We start from the raw sequence: 22,738 nt of genomic DNA, 5'->3' as shown, positions 1-22,738 counted from the left end.
AAAATCATACTATTAAGAGGGGGTCCACTTTGGAAATGTGAGGGTAGAATCAACACGTACACATACCCATATGCACCCACTAACCATTTCGGCATCATGGAGGAGTCCACTGTTTTTGCGTGGGCAAGTTTGAAGCACTCAAGTAGTGGTACAGGTCTGGTCCATGGTAGTACCGCTTGGCGGTACTGCTGCTAACCAGTCCCGTACCCACTACCGCTTGTTTCGGGCCATTTGTTGGCCCTCCCACAATTAACAAAAGTAGCACGGTAGTAGAGCGGCAGTACCGCTTATTGCGGTACTTCCGCATTCTACTGTCGCTGCCACTACTACTTATTTTGGGGCTTCTGTTGCCCCTTGCAGCTTTCACGGTACTAGGACTGTAGTTAACCGGTAGTATCTCTTCATGCGGTATTGTTGCTCTAACGCCACTTTAGTATAGCGGTTTCACTGGGCCAAGCGATCCTAAGCGATAGTACTGCTCGGATGGATGGTAGTACCGCTCCGGTAGCACTACTACTCTAGTACTACTATACTCGCTCGCGCCTGGTTGGTACTGTTGGGGAACATAGTAATTTCAAAATTTTCCTACGCACATGCAAGATCATGGTGATGCATAGCAATGAGAGGGGAGAGTGTGTCCACGTACCCTCGTAGACCGAAAGCGGAAGCGTTAGCACAACACGGTTGATGTAGTCGTACGTCTTCACGATCCGACTGATCAAGTACCGAACGCACGGCACCTCCAAGTTCTGCACATGTTCAACTCGATGACGTCCCTCGAACTCCGATCTAGCCGAGCTTTGAGGGAGAGTTCCATCAGCACGACGGCGTGGTGACGATGTTGATGTTCTACCATCGCAGGGCTTCGCCTAAGCACCGCTATGATATTATCGAGGTGGACTATGGTGGAGAGGGGCACCACACATGGCTAAAAGATCCAAGAGATCAATTGTTGTCTCTAGAGGTGCCCCCTGTCCCCGTATATAAAGGAGGGAGGGAGAGGCCAGCCCTAGAGGGGGCGCGCCAAGTGTGGGGAGTCCTACGAGGACTCCCAAGTCCTAGTAGGATTCCCCTTTCCTTTCCGGAGTAGGAGAGAAGGAAAGAGGGGGAGAGGGAAAAGGAAAAGGGGGCTGCACCCCTTGACCAATTCGGACCAGAAGGGGGGCGCACGCCTCCTTCCTTTTGGCCTCTCTCCTCTATTCCCGTATGGCCCAATAAGGCCCAATACTTCTCCCGGTGAATTCCCGTAACTCCCCGGTACTCTGAAAATACCCGAATCACTCGGAACCTTTTCGATGTCCGAATATAGTCGTCCAATATATTGATCTTTACGTCTTGACCATTTCGAGACTCCTCGTCATGTCCCCGATCTCATCCGGGACTCCGAACTACCTTCGGTACATCAAAAACCATAAACTCATAATATAACCGTCATCGAACTTTAAGCGTGCAGACCCTATGGGTTCGAGAACTATGTAGACATGACCGAGACACGTCTCCGGTCAATAACCAATAGCGGAACCTGGATGTTCATATTGGCTCCTACATATTCTATGAAGATCTTTATCGGTCAAATCGCATAACAACATATGTTGTTCCCTTTGTCATCGGTATGTTACTTGCCCGAGATTCGATCGTCGTTATCTCAATACCTAGTTCAATCTCGTTACCGGCAATTCTCTTTACTCATTCCGTAATACATCATCCCGCAACTAACTCATTAGTTGCAATGCTTGCAAGGCTTAAGTGATGTGTATTACCGAGTGGGCCTAGAGATACCTCTTCGACAATCGGAGTGACAAATCCTAATCTCGAAATACGCCAACCCAACAAGTAACTTCGGAGACACCTGTAGAGCACCTTTATAATCACCCAGTTACGTTGTGACGTTTGGTAGCACACAAAGTGTTCCTCCGATAAACGGGAGTTGCATAATCGCATAGTCATAGGAACATGTATAAGTCATGAAGAAAGCAATAGCAACAAACTAAACGATCAAGTGCTAAGCTAAAGGAATGGGTCAAGTCAATCACATCATTCTCCTAATGATGTGATCCCATTAATCAAATGACAACTCTTTGTCTATGGCTAGGAAACATAACCATCTTTGATCAACAAGCTAGTCAAGTAGAGGCATACTAGTGACACTCTGTTTGTCTATGTATTCACACATGTATCATGTTTCCGGTTAATACAATTCTAGCATGAATAATAAACATTTATCATGAAATAAGGAAATAAATAATAACTTTATTATTGCCTCTAGGGCATATTTCCTTCAGTCTCCCACTTGCACTAGAGTCAACAATCTAGTTCACATCTTTATGTGATTAGTTCACATCTCCATGTGACTAATACCCAAAGGGTTTACTAGAGTCTATAATCTAGTTCACATCGCTATCTGATTAACACCCAAAGAGTGATCATGTTTTGCTTGTGAGATAAGTTTAGTCTATGGGTCTGCAACATTCAGATCCGTATGTATTTCGCAAATTTCTATGTCTACAATGCTCTGCACGGAGCTACTCTAGATAATTGCTCCCACTTTCAATATGAATTCAGATTGATACTTAGAGTCATCTAGATCGATGTAAAAAGCATGCATCGACGTAACTCTTTACGACGAACTCTTTTATCACCTTCATAACCGAGAAATATTTCCTTAGTCCTCTAAGGATAATTTTGCCCGCTGTCCAGTGATCTACTCCTAGATCACTATTATACTCCCTTGCCAAAAAGATGCTACGGTATACAATTGGACTGGTAAACAACATAGCATACTTTATAGAACCTATGGCTGAGGCATAGGGAATGACTTATCATTCTCTTTCTATTTTCTGCTATGGTCGGGTTTTGAGTCTTTACTCAACTTCACACCTTACAACATAGGCAAGAACTCTTTCTTTGACTGTTTCATTTTGAACTACTTCAAAATCTTGTCAAGGTATGTACTTATTGAAAAAAACTTATCAAGCGTCTTGATCTATCTCTATAGATCTTGATGCTCAATATGTAAGCAGCTTCACCAAGGTGTTTCTTTGAAAAACTCCTTTCAAATACTCCTTTATGCTTTCCAAAAAAATCTACATTATTTCCGATCAACAATATGTCATTCACATGTATTTATCAGAAATACTGTAGTGCTCCCACTCACTTTCTTGTAAATACAGGCTTCGCCGCAAGTCTGTATAGAACTATATGCTTTGATCAACTCATCAAAGTGTATATTCCAACTCCGAGATGCTTGCACCAGTCCATAGATGGATCGCTGGAGCTTGCACTTTTTGTTAGCACCTTTAGGATCGACAAAACCTTCTGGTTGCATCATATACAACTCTTCTTTAAGAAATCCATTAAGGAATGTAGTTTTGACATCCATTTGCCAGATTTCATAAAATGTGGCAATTTGTTAACATGATCCGAACAAACTTAAGCATCGCTATGAGTGAGAAAATCTCATCGTACTCAACACCTTGAACTTGTCGAAAACCTTTTGCAACAAGTCAAGCTTTATAGACAGTAACATTATCGTCAGTGTCAGTCTTCTTCTCGAAGATCCATTTATTTTCAATGGCTTGCCGATCATCGGGCAAGTTAACCAAAGTCCACACTTTGTTCTCATACATGGATCCCATCTCAGATTTCATGGCCTCAAGCCATTTTGCGGAATCTGGGCTCATCGTCGCTTCTTCATAGTTTGTAGGTTCGTCATGGTCTAGCAACATAACCTCCAGAACAGGATTACCGTACCACTCTGGTGCGGATCTCACTCTGGTTGATCTACGAGGTTCAGTAACAACTTGATCTGAAGTTTCATGATCATCATCATTAACTTCCTCACTAATTGGTGTAGGTGTCACAAGAACCAGTTTCTGTGATGAACTACTTTCTAATAAGGGAGCAGGTACAGTTACCTCATCAAGTTCTACTTTCCTCCCACTCACTTCTTTTGAGAGAAACTCCTTCTCTTGAAAGGATCCAAATTTAGCAACAAAAGTTTTTGCCTTCAGATCTGTGATAGAAGGTGTACCCAACAATTTCCTTTGGGTATCCTATGAAGACACATTTCTCCGATTTGGGTTTGAGCTTATCAGGATGAAACTTTTTCTTATAAGCATCGCAACCTCAAACTTTAAGAAACGACAACTTTGGTTTCTTGCCAAACCACAGTTCATACGGCGTCGTCTCAACGGAATTAGATGGTGCCATTTTTAACGTGAATGCAGCTGTCTCTAATGCATAACCCTAAAACTATAGTGGTTAATCGGTAAGAAACATCATAGATTGCACTATATCCAATAATAGTACGGTTATGACGTTCGGACACACCATTATGCTGTGGTGTTCCAGGTGGCATGATTTTGTGAAACTATTCCACATTGTTTTAATTGAAGACCAAACTCGTAACTCAAATATTTGTCTCTGCGATCAGATCGTAGAAACTTTATTTTCTTGTCACGATGATTTTCCACTTCACTCTGAAGTTCTTTGAACTTTTCAAATGTTTCAGACTTATGGTTCATCAAGTAGATATACCCATATCTGCTCAAATCATCTGTGAGGGTCAAAAATAACGATACCCACCGCAAGTCTCAACACTCATCGGACCGCATACATCAGTATGTATTATTTCCAATAAGTCAGTTGCTCGCTCCATTGTTCCGGAGAACAGAGTCTTAGTCATCTTGCCCATGAGGCATGGTTCGCAAGCATCAAGTGATTCATAATCCAGTGATTCCAAAAGCCCATCAGCATGGAGTTTCTTCATACGCTTTACACCAATATGACCTAAACGGCAATGCCACAAATAAGTTGCACTATCATTATTAACTATGCATCTTTTGGCTTCAATATTATGAATATGTGTATAACTATGATCGAGATCCAACAAACCATTTTCATTGGGTGTATGACCATAGAAGGTTTTATTCATGTAAACAGAACAACAATTATTCTCTAACTTAAATGAATAACCGTATTGCAATAAACATGATCAAATCATATTCATGCTCAACGCAAACACCAAATAACACTTATTTAGGTTCAACACTAATCTCGAAAGTATAGGGAGTGTGCAATGGTGATCATATCAATCTTGGAACCACTTCCAACACACATTGTCACTTCACCCTTAACTAGTCTCTGTTTATTCTGCAACTCCCGTTTCAAGTTACTACTCTTAGCAACTGAACTAGTATCAAATACCGAGGGGTTGCTATAAACACTAGTAAAGTACACATCAATAACATGTATATCAAATATACCTTTGTTTACTTTGCCATCCTTCTTATCCGCCAAGTATCTAGGGCAATTCCACTTCCAGTGACCATTTCCTTTGCAGTAGAAGTACTTAGTCTCAGGCTTAGGTCTAGACTTGGGCTTCTTCTCATGAGCAGCAACTTGCTTACCGTTCTTCTTGAAGTTCCCCTTCTTCCCTTTGCCCTTTTCTTGAAACTAGTGGTCTTGTCAACCATCAACACTTGATGCTTTTCTTGATTTCTACCTTCATCGATTTCAGCATCACGAAGAGCTTGGGAATCGTTTCCGTTATCCCTTGCATATTATAGTTCATCACGAAGTTCTAGTAACTTGGTGATAGTGACTAGAGAATTTTGTCAATCACTATCTTATCTGGAAGATTAACTCCCACTTGATTCAAGCGATTGTAGTACCCACACAATCTGAGCACATGCTCACTGCTTGAGCTATTCTCCTCCATCTTTTTAGCTATCGAACTTGTTGGAGACTTCATATCTCTCAACTCGGGTATTTTCTTGAAATATTAACTTCAACTCTTGGAACATCTCATATGGTCAATGACATTCAAAACATCTTTGAAGTCCCGATTCTAAGCTGTTAAGCATGGTGCACTAAACTATCAAGTAGTCATCATATTGAGCTAGACAAACGTTCATAACGTGTGTATCTGCTCCTGCAATAGGTCTGTCACTTAGCGGTGCATTAAGGACATAATTCTTCTGTGCAGCAATGAGGATAAACCTCAGATCACAGATCCAATCCACATCCTTGCTACTAACATCTTTCAACTTAGTTTTCTCAAGGAACATATCAAAAATAAAACAGGGGAGCTAAACGCGAGCTATTGATCTACAACATAGATATGCTAATACTGCCAGGACTAAGTTCATGATAAATTAAAATTCAATTAATCAAATTAATTAAAGAACTCCCACTTAGATAGACATCCCTCTAATCCTCTAAGTGATCACGTGATCCATATCAACTAAACCATGTCCAATCATCACGTGAGATGGAGTAGTTTCAATGGTGAACATCACTATGTTGATCATATCTACTATATGATTCACGCTCGACCTTTCGGTCTCAGTGTTCCAAGGCCATATCTGCATATGCTAGGCTCGCCAAGTTTAGCCCGAGTATTCCACGTGTGCAACTGTTTTGCACCCATTGTATTTGAACGTAGAGCTTATCACACCCGATCATCACGTGGTGTCTCAGCACGAAGAATTTTCGCAACGGTGCATACTCAGGGAGAACACTTATAACTTGAAATTTAGTGAGAGATCATCTTATAATGCTACCATCGATCTAAGCAAAATAAGATGTATAAAAGATAAACATCACATGCAATCAAAATATGTGACATGATATGGCCATCATCATCTTGTGCCTTTGATTTCCATCTCCAAAGCATCGTCATGATCTCCATCGTCACCGGCATGACACCATGATCTCCATCATCTTGATCTATATCAATGTGTCATCACATGGTCGTCTCGCCAACTATTGCTCTTGCAACTATTGCTATCGCATAGCGATAAAGTAAAGCAATTATTTGGCACTTGCATCTTATGCAATAAAGAGACAACCATAAGGCTTCTGCCAGTTGCCGATAACTTCAAGAAAACATGATCATCTCATACAACAACTTATATCATCACGTCTTCACCATATCACATCACAACATGCCCTGCAAAAACAAGTTAGACGTCCTCTACTTTGTTGTTGCAAGTTTCACGTGGCTGCTACGGGCTGAGCAAGAACCGTTCTTACCTACGCATCAAAACCACAACGATAGTTTGTCAAGTTAGTGATGTTTTAACCTTCTCAAGGACCGAGCATAGCCACACTTGATTCAACTAAAGTTGGAGAAAATGACACCCGCCAGCCACCTGTGTGCAAAGCATGTCGGTAGAACCAGTCTCGCGTAAGCGTACGTGTAATGTCGGTCCGGGCCGCTTCATCCAACAATACCGCCGAACCAAAGTATGACATGCTGGTAAGCAGTATGACTTGTATCGCCCACAACTCACTTGTGTTCTACTCATGCATATAACATCAACGCAAAAAACCAGGCTCTGATACCACTGTTGGGGAACATAGTAATTTCAAAAATTTCCTACGCACACGCAAGATCATGGTGATGCATAGCAACGAGAGGGGAGAGTGTGTCCACGTACCCTCGTAGACCGAAAGCGGAAGCGTTAGCACAGCACGGTTGATGTAGTCGTACGTCTTCACGATCCGACCAATCAAGTATCGAACGCACGACACCTCCGAGTTCTGCACACGTTCAACTTGATGACGTCCCTCAAACTCCGATCCAGCCGAGCTTTGAGGGAGAGTTCCGTCAGCATGACGGCGTGGTGACGGTGTTGATGTTCTACCGTCGCAGGGCTTTGCCTAAGCACCGCTACGATATTATCGAGGTGGACTATGGTGGAGAGGGGCACCACACACGGCTAAAAGATCCAAGAGATCAATTGTTGTCTCTAGAGGTGCCCCCTACCCCCGTATATAAAGGAGGGAGGGAGAGGCCGGCCCTAGAGGGGGCACGCCAAGTGTGGGGAGTCCTACTAGGACTCCCAAGTCCTAGTAGGATTCCCCTTTCCTTTCCGAAGTAGGAGAGAAGGAAAGAGGGGGAGAGGGAAAAGGAAAAGGGGGCTGCACCCCTTGTCCAATTCGGACCAGAAGGGGGGGCACCTTCCTTTTGGCCTCTCTCCTCTATTCCCGTATGGCCCAATAAGGCCCAATACTTCTCCCGGTGAATTCCCGTAACTCCCCGGTACTCTGAAAATACCCGAATCACTCGGAACCTTTTCGATGTCCGAATATAGTCGTCCAATATATTGATCTTTACGTCTTGACCATTTCGAGACTCCTCGTCATGTCCCCGATCTCATCCGGGACTCCGAACTACCTTTGGTACATCAAAAACCATAAACTCATAATATAACCGTCATCGAACTTTAAGCGTGCAGACCCTATGGGTTCGAGAACTATGTAGACATGACCGAGACACGTCTCCGGTCAATAACCAATAGCGGAACTTGGATGTTCATATTGGCTCCTACATATTCTACGAAGGTCTTTATCGGTCAAACCGCATAACAACATACATTGTTCCCTTTGTCATCAGTATGTTACTTGCCCGAGATTCGATCGTCGGTATCTCAATACCTAGTTCAATCTCGTTACCGGAAAGTCTCTTTACTCGTTCCGTAATACATCATCCCGCAACTAACTCATTAGTTGCAATGCTTGCAAGGCTTAAGTGATGTGTATTACCGAGTGGGCCTAGAGATACCTCTCCGACAATCGGAGTGACAAATCCTAATCTCGAAATACGCCAACCCAACAAGTACCTTCGAAGACACCTGTAGAGCACCTTTATAATCACCCAGTTACGTTGTGACGTTTGGTAGCACACAAAGTGTTCCTCCGGTAAACGGGATTTGCATAATCTCATAGTCATAGGAACATGTATAAGTCATGAAGAAAGCAATAGCAACAAACTAAACGATCAAGTGCTAAGCTAACAGAATGGGTCAAGTCAATCACATCATTCTCCTAATGATGTGACCCCGTTAATCAAATGACAACTCTTTGTCTATGGCTAGGAAACATAACCATCTTTGATCAACAAGCTAGTCAAGTAGAGGCATACTAGTGACACTCTGTTTGTCTATGTATTCACACATGTATCATGTTTCCTGTTAATACAATTCTAGCATGAATAATAAACATTTACCATGATATAAGGAAATAAATAATAACTTTATTATTGCCTCTAGGGCATATTTCCTTCAGGTACTGCCACCTGAAATGGTAGTACCACTTTACTGAAGGCTGAGCATAACGGTTAGATATTTTGTCCCACTATATAAACCGGGTCTACCTACGTCTTATCCCCAAAGCTCCATTATTTCCCTAAGCTCCATTTTCGCCGATCTCTCTCCCTAGCCATCAAAACTTGTTGGTCTTCTAGGGTTTGGAGGAGAGGGCCTCGACCTACACTTCCACCAATAGATATTTTGATTCCCCCCACTAATCCTTGCAGATCTTGCTACTCTTACGTGTTTGGGCACCCTAGACGGAAGAGGTCACCTCGAATCCACACTCCATTGTGGTGAAGCTTCATGGTGGCGTTGGGAGCCTCCAATTAAGTTGTGGAAAGAGCCCCACCCACGGGTGTGGGCATGCTCGGGTCATGGGTGCGTGCGTCGGGCGGCGGTTGCGCAAGGTTGAGGGTGATCCTGGTGGGTGGGTCCTACCTGTCAGTGAGAGAGAGAGAAGAGAAAGAGAGAGGGCATGACGCAACATAGGCTCGGTTGGCTAGCTGGGCCTTAGATGGCCCGACTGGCTGGCTGGGATTTTTTTCTTTACTCCTTTGTCCTTTGTGAATTTAGTTTGAATTTGAATTTGATTTTTCCACTAATAGCAAACTTTCTCCAAAATCATTTTGGAATATTTCTGATTACATGAACATTTTCTTTGTGAATTTTGACAAACTATTTTTGTCAAATAGTACTAGGCCCCTTTGCAAAGTATTTTCCTTTTTATTTTTTATCCAGGGTTTTACTTGTTGTTTAAATTTCCCAACTTAAACTATTCTCAAGCCCTAGTTCACTCAACAAAATTGGGCAAATATTAATCTTAGGAAAATTCTTTCATGCCCTTATGAAGATTTTTGAAAACTTATTTCAGTGGAACATTCATGGCCATTTAATAAACTCTAAAATGATTTAGGGTTAAGAATTGGCCATGTTTGTTTCGAAACCTAAATATGCAAGGAAAACATCGATGCACATGCACATCCTAAATTTAAGGAAATTTGGGATGTGACATTATCACATGCTCGCATGTGGTGACTAGGCTGGTATATGTCATGCATTAAGCTCAGCTAGATAGGATGTGACAACGTGATGGATGGAAACTGGGCTCTGGAAAATACCCTCGTGGATAGCTTTCCTCCTTGCGGACAAAAAATGCACAAAGGGTAACTACAAGCTTCGTGAAATCCACATGTGATAGTAAATTACTCATTGCAAAAAGTTAGTTATTCGCATTTGGTTCCTTGCATGTTGCCATGCATTTTGTGATCCCCTCATCACTCAATGAACATGTACACCTCGATGATGTGCAGTCCAGGAGGGAGTGCCTCCAAGAGTCCGGGCACCCGCATAATCCATAGTTGCTGGATGTGGCCATATGCCAGTGGTGTACGAGGCCGGATGTAGGTATGGATTGTTGCACCAAACGCCAAACAAAGATTTTCAGTTTAGAAGGAACCAAGAGCTTCCACAACTTCGACCAAGCCTTGCATACTTGCTGATTGTCGGATGAGCCCGGTATCCCGCCGAGCCAATTTTCCCTCTTGATCTTCGTGTCGACGAGCATATGATATGCCTGTCTTTGTGAAGTTGCCTTTCTATTCAAAATGCCAAGACCAAAAATCAGAACTCCTCCCATGCAAAGGGGTATGCTCAGTATGTCATCCGCATCCATAGGAAAAAACACTTGCCGAACAAGAGCTGAATTCCAAGTAACACCCGTGTGGTTTAATAGTTCATGAACTATTGATGGGGTGGGTGCGAAAAGCAGAGGTAGTAGCGGCCTCAATAGGGGTTATTTCGGGATCCAGTTATAGTCCCAAATTTTGGTAGAACGTCCATCCCAAATTCCGCATATTAGGCCTGGTTTCAAAACCTCCCTACTATCCAAAATCGCTCTCCAAATCTGTGACGGGTTGGAGCCAAGTCTAGCTTCCAAAAATAATGTGGTAGGGATGTACACCACCTTTAATATGAGAGCACCAAGCGATGTGGGATCCTGCAGTAGCCTCCATGATTGTTTCGCCAAAAGTGTCAAGTTAAAAAGTTCCAGATCATGGAATTCTAGTCCTCCATGAACTTGGGAGATGTCATTATCTTCCATGATACCCAATGATGTTTTCTCTTTCCTTCTTTGTTGCCCCAACAAAAGCCCATAATGAGGGTATTAGCCCTCTAGGAAGTTTGAAACACGCCATGGAATACACGGAGATTGCTTGTGCTGACTTGATGAGAACTTCCTTCCCTCCCGCCGACAAAATTTTCTCAGGCCATCCTTTGATCTTAGACCAAATTCTATCCTTGAGAAATTTAAATGTGCCATTATTTGATTGACCAACATCAGAGGGTAAGCCAAAATACTCATTGAGAGATTCATTAATGGTAGCTTTACCTCTTCCTAAACCGCACTAGGGCAAACCTTTGCTGAAAAAGATGTTTCACTTATCTTTGTTAACCCGTTGACCTGAAGCCTGACAATAAGTATCCAATAGGTTTGACAACTCAACTGCCCTCTCCACACTCGCCTTGAAGAACAATAGTCTATCATCAGCAAATGAGAGATGATTCACCGGCGGAGCCGAAGAAGCCACCTTAATCCCGCTTAGATGCAATGGCTGGTTATATTTTAACAGGCCAGAAAGGCCCTCCGCTGCCAAAAAAAGAGATAGAGGGAGATGGGATCTCCTTGTTGAATACCCTTCGATGGTCTGAACTCCTCAAGCCTCTGTCCATTAAAATAACCGAGAAGGATACTAACTTGACCATGCCCATGAGCACTGAAATCCAGTGATTGTTTTTTTTTCGTCAGTACACAAATTGCGTACCATAGTTTTATAGAAGAAGAGAATTGCAGTACAAGACAACTATCGCTCGCTGTGAACAATGAGGATAGCACGAACTCAACACCCAGGCTAGTCCAAAGACAACCACCAACGATAAGACAACTACAAAGCAAAAGAGCATGTCCATAACAGAAAAATCTCGTCGCGTCTCGGCCGCTGTAGATCACCTCCAAAAGATAGCATCTCCACCGAGCATCCCTTATCTACGCACCATCCCCCTTTATGCCTAAAGGGGGTGCCAAGAGAATGGCGGGACTCGATCCGCCCCGAGGAAGGCACCGTCTTGGAATCACCAACAATGGCTGTACATTGCGCCTCGGAAGATCGATCGTGAACAATGGCGAACACCGGAGGAGCACAACGTAGGACCTCCAAACCGTGTCTCCAGACACGATGCTCCCAACAGAGAGATAATGTCGAAGACACCGCCATCGTGCCAATCGTGCCGATCTAGGCTTTCGCCTGGAGACACCTACCATCACCAAGGGAGCGAGAGGAATGGCGATGCACCTCGATGACGCCTCCAAGGAGGGGAATGACACCCACGGGTGTCATTGCCACTGACCTGGCAAAAACCGGGCAGAATTTTCATCCATATCGCCGCCAATCTCCACACCTCCAGCTTAGGGTAGCACCGTCCATGAAGCCTCGCACTGCCGCCACCGCGGCCCCTTGCCGACGAAGCTGCACCATCGTGGTCCGCCAACACCTCCCACAGTAGAGAGAGCGTGCCCCTCAAAGACGCGCATGAGTAGGAGAACACAACCAATCTTACACCTCCAGCACGACCAAGAACTGGCAGCCCCGAGCTAGCTTCCACCTCCAGCCGCCCAGACATGGGCTGCCGTACACCGTGGTTGTCCCACCACTTCAACGGACAGTCTCACAGCGGCAACCGCATGACCTGGATCTGGCACGGACTCTGGCCCAGATTGGCTCGCATCTCGACCTTCTGGCACACCCGCACCGCCGCCTCCCGGGTAGGCCATCGTGCCTAGAGCACCTCCGATGTGCCCTTCCCCGCAGCACAGCCCCGCTGCAGCCACCAGGGATCCGAGGGCGACGGTTGCCAGAACCTCCGCCGTGACACTCAGGCACGCTCCACTGCAGTCTCGGCCGTGAACCTCCACCTCCTCCGCGCCTCCACTCCATGCCTCCCCGCCGACCGGCCCCTCACGTCGCAGGGCGAATCTAGGAAGGGGAGCCCAGATCCGCTGCTACCGCTGGTCACCATGCTGCCCTCGCAGCAGTGGCCGCGCAGCCACCGCTGTACGCCTCTGGGGCCGCCGCCCCAGCGCCCATGCTCCGCCGTCGCGCGACTCGCCCAGGGACACCGTTGCGGGGAGCAGCCGGAGGCCCCCGTGTGGAAGAAGGAGGCGCGCCCACCACCGCCGTCCGTCGGGCGAGCTTTGCTTGTCGGCTTCCTCCGGCGGCGGTGGGAAGGACGAGAGGAAGGGAGGACGGCGGCGGCGGCTAGGTTTCGCCAGAGCCGCCCCCTGGAGGCAGCGCGAGCGAAGGGGAGTTATAGATACTCCCTCCATTCCAAAATATAGTGCGCCCGCGGTTCCCGAGGTCGAACTTTGACCATAAATTTAACGTACGAGACCGACTGCGGCGGGAGAAAAAGTTACATACTTAAAAACTTCTTTCGAATACGAATTCACTGATATAATTTTTGCTCCCGCCGCAATCGGTCTTGGTAGTTAATTGAAGCACGGGGATAAAAGAAGCACTACATTCTGGAATGGAGGGAGTAGATTTCAAAAAAGAAAATAGAGGTATCTGCTGAAATTTTGGATAGACAACTGAAACGGCTGGGCCACTTGGGCTGAACAGGCGAGGGCTCGAACTCGAGCACCCGGCTTGTGTAACTGTGCACTGCAAAACAGCAGAAGCCTACGAGAACCACCGTCCAGCCGACCAGCCGCCGCCGCGCGATAACTGGAGTTAATGGAGACGCCGCCCCCATGGAGGGTCCTCGAGTTCTACAGCGGTATCGGCGGCATGGTACTCATATCCTCCTTCTACTTCCGTACTGCACCTGAATCCTGCGGCACATCTAACGGCGACTAGGGTTCTGTTTTGCCGCCTCCTTTGTTCGCAGCGGTACGCCCTTGCGTCGTCGGGCGTTCGAGCGGAGGTGGTGGAGGCCTTTGACATCAACGACGTCGCGAACGACGTCTACGAGCACAACTTCGGCCACCGCCCCTGCCAGGTGCGTCCCGTTTCCCCAGAAATCTATAAGCCCTGGCAAACTTGGATCTAGGCGAAAACCGGAAGTTTCTTGCTGTGCTAACTGTTAAGCACTACTGATTCGTGGTGGTGAAAATTTTAGGCGACGAAACTGGTATATGTATTGTCCTGATACCTGTAGTATCTCGACTAGCAGTGAGGATTAACTGCGCCCATCAGTTTTTTTTTTTTTGACACCGCAAGTACCCTTCTTAGCATGTATGCATTGTGCACTATGCAGAATTTTCTCATACATGTGATTACTAAATTGGAAGTAATACTTGGAGAATTTATTTGAACTGACTACATTGTTAGAAATAAGTTGACTATAGGCTGGTTGGATTTTTACTGATGATTCATCATGTCATCGTTAGGTACATAAATTAAGGCATACACGGTCTATATTGCAGTGGAGGAACATGTTAATTTTGACCGCACTACATCTACATGTACTGTTATGTCACTGCAGGGAAACATTCAAACACTCACTGCTGGTGATCTAGACAAGTACCAGGCACATGCATGGCTCCTTTCTCCTCCATGTCAACCATATACACGGCAAGGTTTGATTCTGGAGCAGCTTCCTTTTGACATTACCTGCTTCAGTTTCAAATTTCACTAATGGGTGGATTGCCATGCAGGACTTCAGAAACATTCAGCTGATGCTCGGGCATTTTCATTTATAAAGATTTTAAACCTTATGCAAAACATGAGCTTTCCTCCACAAATGTTATTTGTGGAAAATGTTGTTGGATTCGAGGTTTTTTAAGCTTAAAATTATTTGAATCACAGTTGACTGTAGTATTTGGACCTCTATCAGTATCAATTGCTTGTGACAGGTGTCTGATACACATGACCAGTTGCTAGCAGTCCTTTCAACTCTCAATTTCAACACACAAGAATTCATCCTAAGCCCCTTGCAGTTTGGTGTCCCATATTCTAGACCACGCTACTTCTGTTTGGTAAGAACTTGTGCATCCACCTGCTGTTCCATTGCAATCAGTCGGCATATCTTAGCAACATGTCATGGATCTTATTTACGTCATTATCTCAATTCTTCATCACTCTGGAAGCCCCAAAATGTGCAAAATGAGCGTGAGTAGATTCAAGGAGTATGTTGCTTATAAGTGGTAAAAATATGAGTTTGCCAAGCACCTAGAAGAGATCATAGCTAACCATAAGAAACTATTTTGGGTTTCCAGTTTCTTCAGAAGTGGGAAACTTCAGGAGACAGTTCCTGAGGAATTCCATAACTATTTAACCATACTTTATCTACAGGCAAAACAGGAATCTATGTGTTTTCCAAATCCATCAGTCAATGACAAGCTGCTTAGGACACCTACATGCCTAACATTGAACACTACGAGAACTCAGAATAGCTATGATCAGAATGAAGATGATCTGGAAGTAGTATGTAATCCAATAAGAAACTTCCTTGAAGCACAGAGTATTGGAGATAAGGAATGTTCAGCCATCATCTCTGACTGTAAGTACAGGTCTGCAGTTTGTATTTAAATTGTCTGGATGTTTGAAGCAGCAGGTCCACCAATATAGTTTCAGCGCCACTCTCTATTATGTAGTTAAGGAGGCTGATGAATGCACTCCAATTGAAACTGCTTCACATGACTACACAGTTCCACTAAACTTGATTGAACGGTGGGGAAATGCTATGGGTATCCTTAGTTCCTTCTTGACACTTGTCCTCATAATGAGTAGGAATGTACTTCTGCATACATGTTATTGCTACCTTTTTGTTAACCAATGCTTGACTGTGGTGAGTTGGTGAATCCTTGACTGTTTGTAAGATATTGTATACCCTGAATCAAAACGGTGCTGCTGTTTTACTAAAAGTTATTATCGCTATGTGAAGGGCACAGGCTCTGTACTGGTTACATCTAAAGTAAGGCTCTTCTCTTGCCTGTCTTCAGTTCCAGTCTTCAGTTTTTTTGCACCACTAACCCTCTGGTGTTACCTCATTATTTTCACGATTCCTTATTTTGTGATAATGTTCTTCAAATTATAGAACCTCAAACCAGTTCCAAAAGAGAACCTTGAAATGTCTTCACTGAATGAGTTGGGTCTACGGTTTTTCACCCCTCGAGAGGTGAATACTTTCTCATAATTTCACATATATTTACATACTTCTGTTCTCTTATGATTCATAGCATGTGGTATTCATTTATTTTTCAGGTCGCAAATTTGCATTCATTTCCCCCGAGTTTCCGTTTTCCGGATCACATAAGCCTCAGACAACAGTAAGTGTTTCTAGTCCCACCTTTCCCTCTGATGTGAATTCAGGAAGCTACGTTTTGATCATGATTCATCCAGTAATAATGTGAAAGAGTCAGTCATTTGTTCTACTAGAAATCATTATCCACTAGTTGAATGACGCTTTGCTCATTTTGTAGGTATGCCATGCTGGGTAATAGTCTGAGCGTAGCGGTTGTGGCTCCTTTGCTGCGCTATCTGTTTGCCGAGGCATAGACAAGTTCTCAATCATTTGGCAGGTGATATTCACCTTGGCCCGCCATCTGATATTTGTCAAATCTTGCCACACTTGAGTTGCAAGTATGATATTTTATCCTTCAGTTTTTGTGTGTCTCCGATCTGTGCATTGTTGTGAGTTGTGAATTGTGATCATGCTCATCCTTCACGCCACGGTGCAGTTTCACCGAGCTTGAGGACTTGCGGTCAATTCGCCGACGGCCTAGCAAGTTATTATAGCGAAGAGGTGGTTGCGTCCAAAGTTAGGTGGCATGTGCGGCCGAAGCTCAGCCTTTGTTTCTACTGTAGCATATACCAATACCAGTCCAAGTATTAGCGGTCGACCTCTGCGTTGTGCCTTCCACTCCACAGCCATATTTATGTTGCAACATTGCATGTTTTGAGGTGCAGTTAGTAATGTGATATTTTTATTTAGGGCAAGTGTAATGTGATACTATGTGATGACATATCGTATTGCGTGCAAGAAATGGATGCAAATCAAACCCCTCTATGTACCTGGACAATGCACGAGCCTCAGCTTTCAACTTCAAAAGTTTATGTTCAACCCCCGTGAACAATATAGTCAATCATGTACATCATTTTTGTAACATCCCAAATTTTCAATTTGGAATGTTATACATTAGATCATCAATGCATATCATATTTTTTTTTGCATTTTGGTTGATCCTAGAAATTCTACGCAACTTAATGACCCACGGAGAGAGTTGTGGATTTCGTTATTTTCATATTTGAGTTCTCTCAAATTTTGAGAATAGAATCATTTGATTTTATTTATTTTATCATCAATTATTTCTATTACAAAAATATGAGAGAGGGAATAAAATGACTTTTCCAAAATAAAGAAATATTAAGGATTTAATAATAAAATCAAATAAGATTTTATTTTGGAGTTTTTCGGTGTTTTATTGAATTTAGGAAAAATGTGCGTTTTTCAAAATTGTATTTAGGTCCTAAATAAATGTTCACCTTGTGCGTCTTGATTTTACAAGCCCGTGAAAATTTATTTCAAAATTTTTGAAGTCCGTTTAGTATTTCTTTTTATTTTTCTTCCGAACGGAATAATTAAAAAAAACAAACCGACCTAACGGGCCGTGTCCGACTAGGACTCTGGCCCGACTAGGCAATATAAGCCGGCCCAGCCCCCCGGGAGAAAACCCTAGCCGCCCCGCCGCCGTGCCGCCGTCGTCCGCCGCCGCCGCCGCCGCCGCCGGATCCCGCCGCCGAGGTTCGCCGCGCCTCATTTTCCGTGCTGTCGTTTAAAAAAAAAGATCGGTTTTTTTGTCGGTTTTTTAGTTTCATTTTTTAAAATAGATCTGTTTTTCCGGTTTATTTAAATAGCGAGCGTTCGTCCGTCCATTCGTTCTAGCGAGCGTTCGTCGTTTTTCTTTTTCTCGGATTAAATCCGCAATTTTTCTGATCGCGATTCCTGATCCGATTTTCGTTTTAGTATAACTTTTCGCTCGTTTATCGGAATCAGGCGATTCAAGCGCCTAGAGATTCGTCTCGAAACCCTCTATCCGTTTAATCAACTTAAACAAGTTTTTGCTACTGTAAAATTTGCCGTAGATCCAGATTGCTAGAACGAAGTTGTTTTCTTTCGCCGTTTGACTTTCGTTGCTTCGTTCGATTTGATTCTTTTTGCCAACCGGCGTTCTTAAGTTGAACCTTCTGGTTAGATCTCTTATTTGAGTTTTACCCGTGCATTAGATGAGTACTTATTGTGTGCTTGTTTGTTTGTCTGCGATAGAATACCCGGAGTGCGCCGCCTGTTACTTTGAAACGTTAGGTTTCGCGGATCATCAGCAAGGCAAGTAACACTTTGATCATACTTTTCTACTACCTAGTTTTATTGCATTAGATCAATCCTCACACATTGCATGATTAGGATCTAATTAAATTGTGGGATGGGAAGTAGATGAGGTAGTACCTATTACCTGTTATTATCAAACCTTTGGGAGTTACTTCTACGTTTGCTTATTATGCCATGCTATGCTAGTAGACGTGGATTGGGTGAGTGATATCCATGACATATGTGAGATTGTTAATTAATGGTTTATCTAAGGTGGCAACTTAAACACACATCTAGGTGGATTGAGGCACCTGGGTAATTCAGGATTTGCCTGTTTTCTTTTGGACCGCCACCCATACTCAAAGGGATCATGAGACTATTCATACTAGAAACTTCTGTGTGCAGCCACAAGCTATTATGGGCTCTAGCATAGTTGACTAAGTTGTACGAACACTTACAGTGGTAGACTAGCAGATGTAGGGGATGTAGGTGGTACGGTATATCCGATCGTAAGGTGCTAGCGCTTCTGAAAGACTATGTCTCGGTCATCTGTCTTCTCAAACACCATGTAGTGCGAGAAACCAAACGGAGGCGATCGAGTCTTGTGGGGAAAAGTGCGCAAACCTCTGTAGAGTGTAATAAACTAATCATGGTTAGCCGTGTCCCCGGTTATGGACATCTTGAGTATCTAGTACCTGGATTTTCATGTGAATCTCAACATGTTACTCTAAATTAATTTTGTTGGGTTTGTTTAATGATGATGTTTAATTGGGATTGAGAATGCTGTCAACCATTCTCAATGTTTAACAACTACCATGATAGTTAAATAAATTTATTCCTTTGAAGTAGGGAAAAATTGGCTTTACGCAAAACTGTAACCATAGAGCTTTCCACCAGCCAAATATGCATATAGTATAGCTGTTGCATTCCATTACTCTCTATGTGTTACTTTGCCAGCATATTCCATGTGCTGACCCGTTTCGGGCTGCAACGTTAATGTTGCAGACTTTTCGGACGACGATTAAGGAGTTTTTAGGTCGTGGTTCTATACTCAGTGATGCCGTTGGAGTTGATGGACTCACTTATCTTCCAAGCCTTCCACTGTTATCGTTATTAGATGGCCTTAAGCCATATTTATTGTAATAAGTTCTCTTATGAGACACTCGATGTAATAAGTGTGTGATTGCTACTCTGCTATAAATCCTCCGAGTACTTTGTGGTGTCAGCATTACTATCCAGGGATGACACAGGAGCACAGAGATCAGACTATTTGAGGTCTGGTCGCTACAGAGATGGTATCAGAGCACACGCTGACTGTAGGACACGACCACTAAGCTAAAGACCTAGATCACTATCCACTCTCGTCTCTTCTGACTTCTCATCTTTTCTACTCTTTAGGATGGCGGATGCAAGGAACAAGTTCACGCAACCGGATAAAGATACACCCTTTGGACGACACTTAAAGGAAGTCACTAGATACCTGAACATAGGAGTACCAAGCTTCACGGGAACCTACAACGTCACTTTACCTGAAGAAGAGCGCTGGATGATTCAAGTTCAAGTTTCAGGAAGGACGTTCATGCCAGTCACCGAGCCCATAGAGTTTTCTTTTGATGCACCAACTTGGAGTCTAGGAAAGAGCATGGCAGCTCACATCGCCATGGGACACATTGGAGAAGTCTACCACAAGGATCTCAAGGATACTATCTACCAGATTTGTGGGCGCCGAGATGAGCACTGGGAGATGATCAGCACCAGGAAGGATAGATCAATTGCAGCTTTTATCCAGGAGTTAAATCAGCACATTCGACGACAGGAGAACTAGATGTGCGCCGACATGATAGATCTGAAGAAGGCTAAGACTAGAATCAAGGAACTGGAGGAAGAACTCAAGGCTACACGTGAAGATTATGAAGAAGAAATTGAAGTATTGGTGGAGAAAAATGACGACTTGATCAAGAAGATTGGAATATTTATGGGAGGCCCTACGCCAGTAGATGAAGACGAAAAACCCCAGGAGATTAGCCCGGAAGACTACATCATCATCGACGGAACCGACTCGGAAGCAGATAGTAGCGATGATGACTATGTTGATGAAGCTAGAGCAGATATCATGGAGTCTGCAACCGAAGAATATTTCTAGTAAACCACCTCATCAGTAGTAGTAGTCCACCATGTAAATATAGTAGTCCGAGCACTTTTGCGATAGTTAGATCGATTGTATGCCCTTGTTTGATTGATTGAAGTGAATTGTTTGTTTTTGCCTCATGTGCATATGGGTAGTGTTTTCTCTTTAGACCCCCTCTATTCTTATATCTCATCTTTTCTAAACTCTCATATGCCTCCGAGACATGACCCCGGATTTGCCTTTCCACCGGAGCTCACCCAGTTGATCCAGCAGCAGAACACATTGATGCAGTTGCTAGTCCAGAATCAGAATCAAGGGAACAACAACAACAACCCACCACCACCACCACCACCTGTTGACCACTTAGTCCGTTTTCTTAGGCTGAATCCGCCGGTGTTTTCCAGTAGCACCGAGCCGATAGTAGCAGATGATTGGCTCCGCAAGACAGCTAGGGAGATGACCACAGCAGGATGCGCAGATGCGGAGAAGGTGAAGTTTGCCGCACATCAGCTAGAAGGACCCGCAGCATCATGGTGGGAGAATTTCACAGCCACTTTCCCAGTCGACACTGTCACATGGGACCAGTTTCAGCAGGCTTTTCGTACTGCACATGTTTCAGCAGGAGCTATGGCCATGAAGAAGCGTGAGTTTCGCAACCTGCGCCAAGGAGGAAGGACAGTTGGCCAGTATGTGGAGGAATTTAGTAAACTAGCACGTTATGCCCCAGATGATGTCGCTACGGATGCAGCTAAGCAGGAGAAGTTTCTGGAAGGACTGAATGATGAGTTGAGCATGCAGTTGATAGTAGCAACCTTCAACAACTACCAGGAGTTGGTAGATCGTGCTCTTATGATTGAAGGGAAGCAGCAGCAAATTAAGAATCGCAAGAGGAAGTATGGACAAGGAAAGTACAATTCAGGAGCTCAGCAGAAGCCACGTTTTACCCCTAGACCGGGAGGACATTTTCAGCATACCCATGGAGGAGGTAGCTCGCACAATCACAATGGCACCAAGAATGGTAATGGCAATGGAGGAAGCAACGGTCAGAACCGCACCAACCCATCAACCCCAGCCAAGAAGGACCTGAGCCAGGTCACTTGTTTTAAGTGTCAGAAGACCGGACATTATGCCAATGAATGTCCTGAAGGACAAAATGGCAATGTAAGTTCTGGGAAGAAGCCGAACCCTTTCAACAGGGGACAGGTGAACCACGTTAGCATGGAGGAGGTTGAAGCTCAGCCCGATGCAGTAATAGGTAAGTTTTTGGTTAAGTCATTTACTGCACTCGTTCTTTTTGATACTGGTGCATCGCATTCATACATCTCAAGGGGATTTGTGGATAAGTATAACCTACCAACCCAAGCCCTTAGGTCACCCATGTTAGTAACCTCGTCAGGAGCAGAGTATGTGGCTAGTCTATGGTGTGATCGGTTACCATTAAGGATTGGTAATTATGTTTTTCCCTCAGACCTAATAGTATTGGAATCTCAAGGATTGGATGTGATATTAGGCATGGATTGGTTATCAAAGTATGAAGGGAATATTGAGTGTGCTAGCAAGTCAATTTTGCTTACCATCCCAGAAGGGAGAAGGATCAAGTATGTATCCCGACATGTGCCAAAGAGGACTCAAGTAAATTGCTTAACAGAAGTTGTGCAGGAGGAAGTACCAGTGGTAAGGGATTTTCTCGATGTATTTCCGGAAGAGTTGCCAGGCATGCCACCGGATAGAGATATTGAGTTTTTGATTGAGCTATTGCCAGGCACCGGGCCAATATCAAAGAGACCATATAGGATGCCAGCAAAGGATTTGGTGGAAATTAAGAAGCAGATTAAGGAGTTACTGGATAAGGGATATATTCGTCCAAGTTCTTCACCTTGGGGATCGCCGGTACTTCTAGTGGAGAAGAAGGATGGATCGTTAAGGATGGTTGTTGATTATCGAGGATTGAATGAAGTAACGATCAAGAACAAGTACCCACTACCTATGATCAACGATCTGTTTGATCGATTTCAAGGAGCTAAGGTATTTTCCAAGATCGATCTGTGATCAGGATACCGCCAGTTGAAGATTCGAGAACAGGATATTCCGAAGACAGCTTTTACTACCAGGTATGGGCTGTATGAGTATACCGTTATGTCATTTG

The 22,738-nt window shown here is 44.0% G+C and overlaps 1 protein-coding gene across 3 annotated transcripts; it reads left to right on the top strand.

Moving 5' to 3' along the window:
* The first annotated feature begins 13,760 nt into the window (after nt 1–13,760).
* On the top strand, nt 13,761–17,165 carry DNMT2 (DNA methyltransferase-2). 3 transcript variants are annotated; one of them, XM_087547208.1, is made up of 12 exons: nt 13,761–13,945; nt 14,043–14,153; nt 14,640–14,733; nt 14,812–14,930; nt 15,010–15,132; nt 15,449–15,656; nt 15,751–15,843; nt 15,976–16,070; nt 16,194–16,274; nt 16,361–16,425; nt 16,579–16,677; nt 16,837–17,165. In XM_087547208.1, exons 1-11 carry the CDS (start codon nt 13,889–13,891, stop codon nt 16,652–16,654), a joined length of 1,122 nt encoding a protein of 373 aa, XP_087403334.1. In that variant the 5' UTR covers nt 13,761–13,888; the 3' UTR covers nt 16,655–16,677; nt 16,837–17,165. The 3 variants fall into 3 exon arrangements, 2 of the variants coding, with proteins under 2 accessions (XP_087403334.1, XP_048563502.2); XR_007299241.2 differs by having other exon boundaries at nt 13,762–13,945; nt 16,579–16,738; XM_048707545.2 differs by having other exon boundaries at nt 13,762–13,945; nt 16,579–17,165.
* Nucleotides 17,166–22,738: the final 5,573 nt, after the last annotated feature.

The sequence above is a fragment of the Triticum urartu genome, chromosome 3A (assembly GCF_056163025.1).
Source record: "Triticum urartu cultivar PI428250 chromosome 3A, HENAU_Tu73, whole genome shotgun sequence".
Classification (NCBI taxonomy): Eukaryota; Viridiplantae; Streptophyta; class Magnoliopsida; order Poales; family Poaceae; genus Triticum; species Triticum urartu.
This window is presented reverse-complemented; position numbering and strand designations above follow the sequence as displayed.

Coding starts and splice junctions, on each gene's coding strand:
- DNMT2 (XM_087547208.1), top strand. CDS start 13,889: ATGGAGACGCCGCCCCCATGGAGGGTCCTCGAGTTCTACAGCGGTATC. Junction 14,734..14,811: donor TCAACCATATACACGGCAAG/GTTTGATTCTGG, acceptor ATTGCCATGCAG/GACTTCAGAAACATTCAGCT. Junction 14,931..15,009: donor AAAATGTTGTTGGATTCGAG/GTTTTTTAAGCT, acceptor TGCTTGTGACAG/GTGTCTGATACACATGACCA.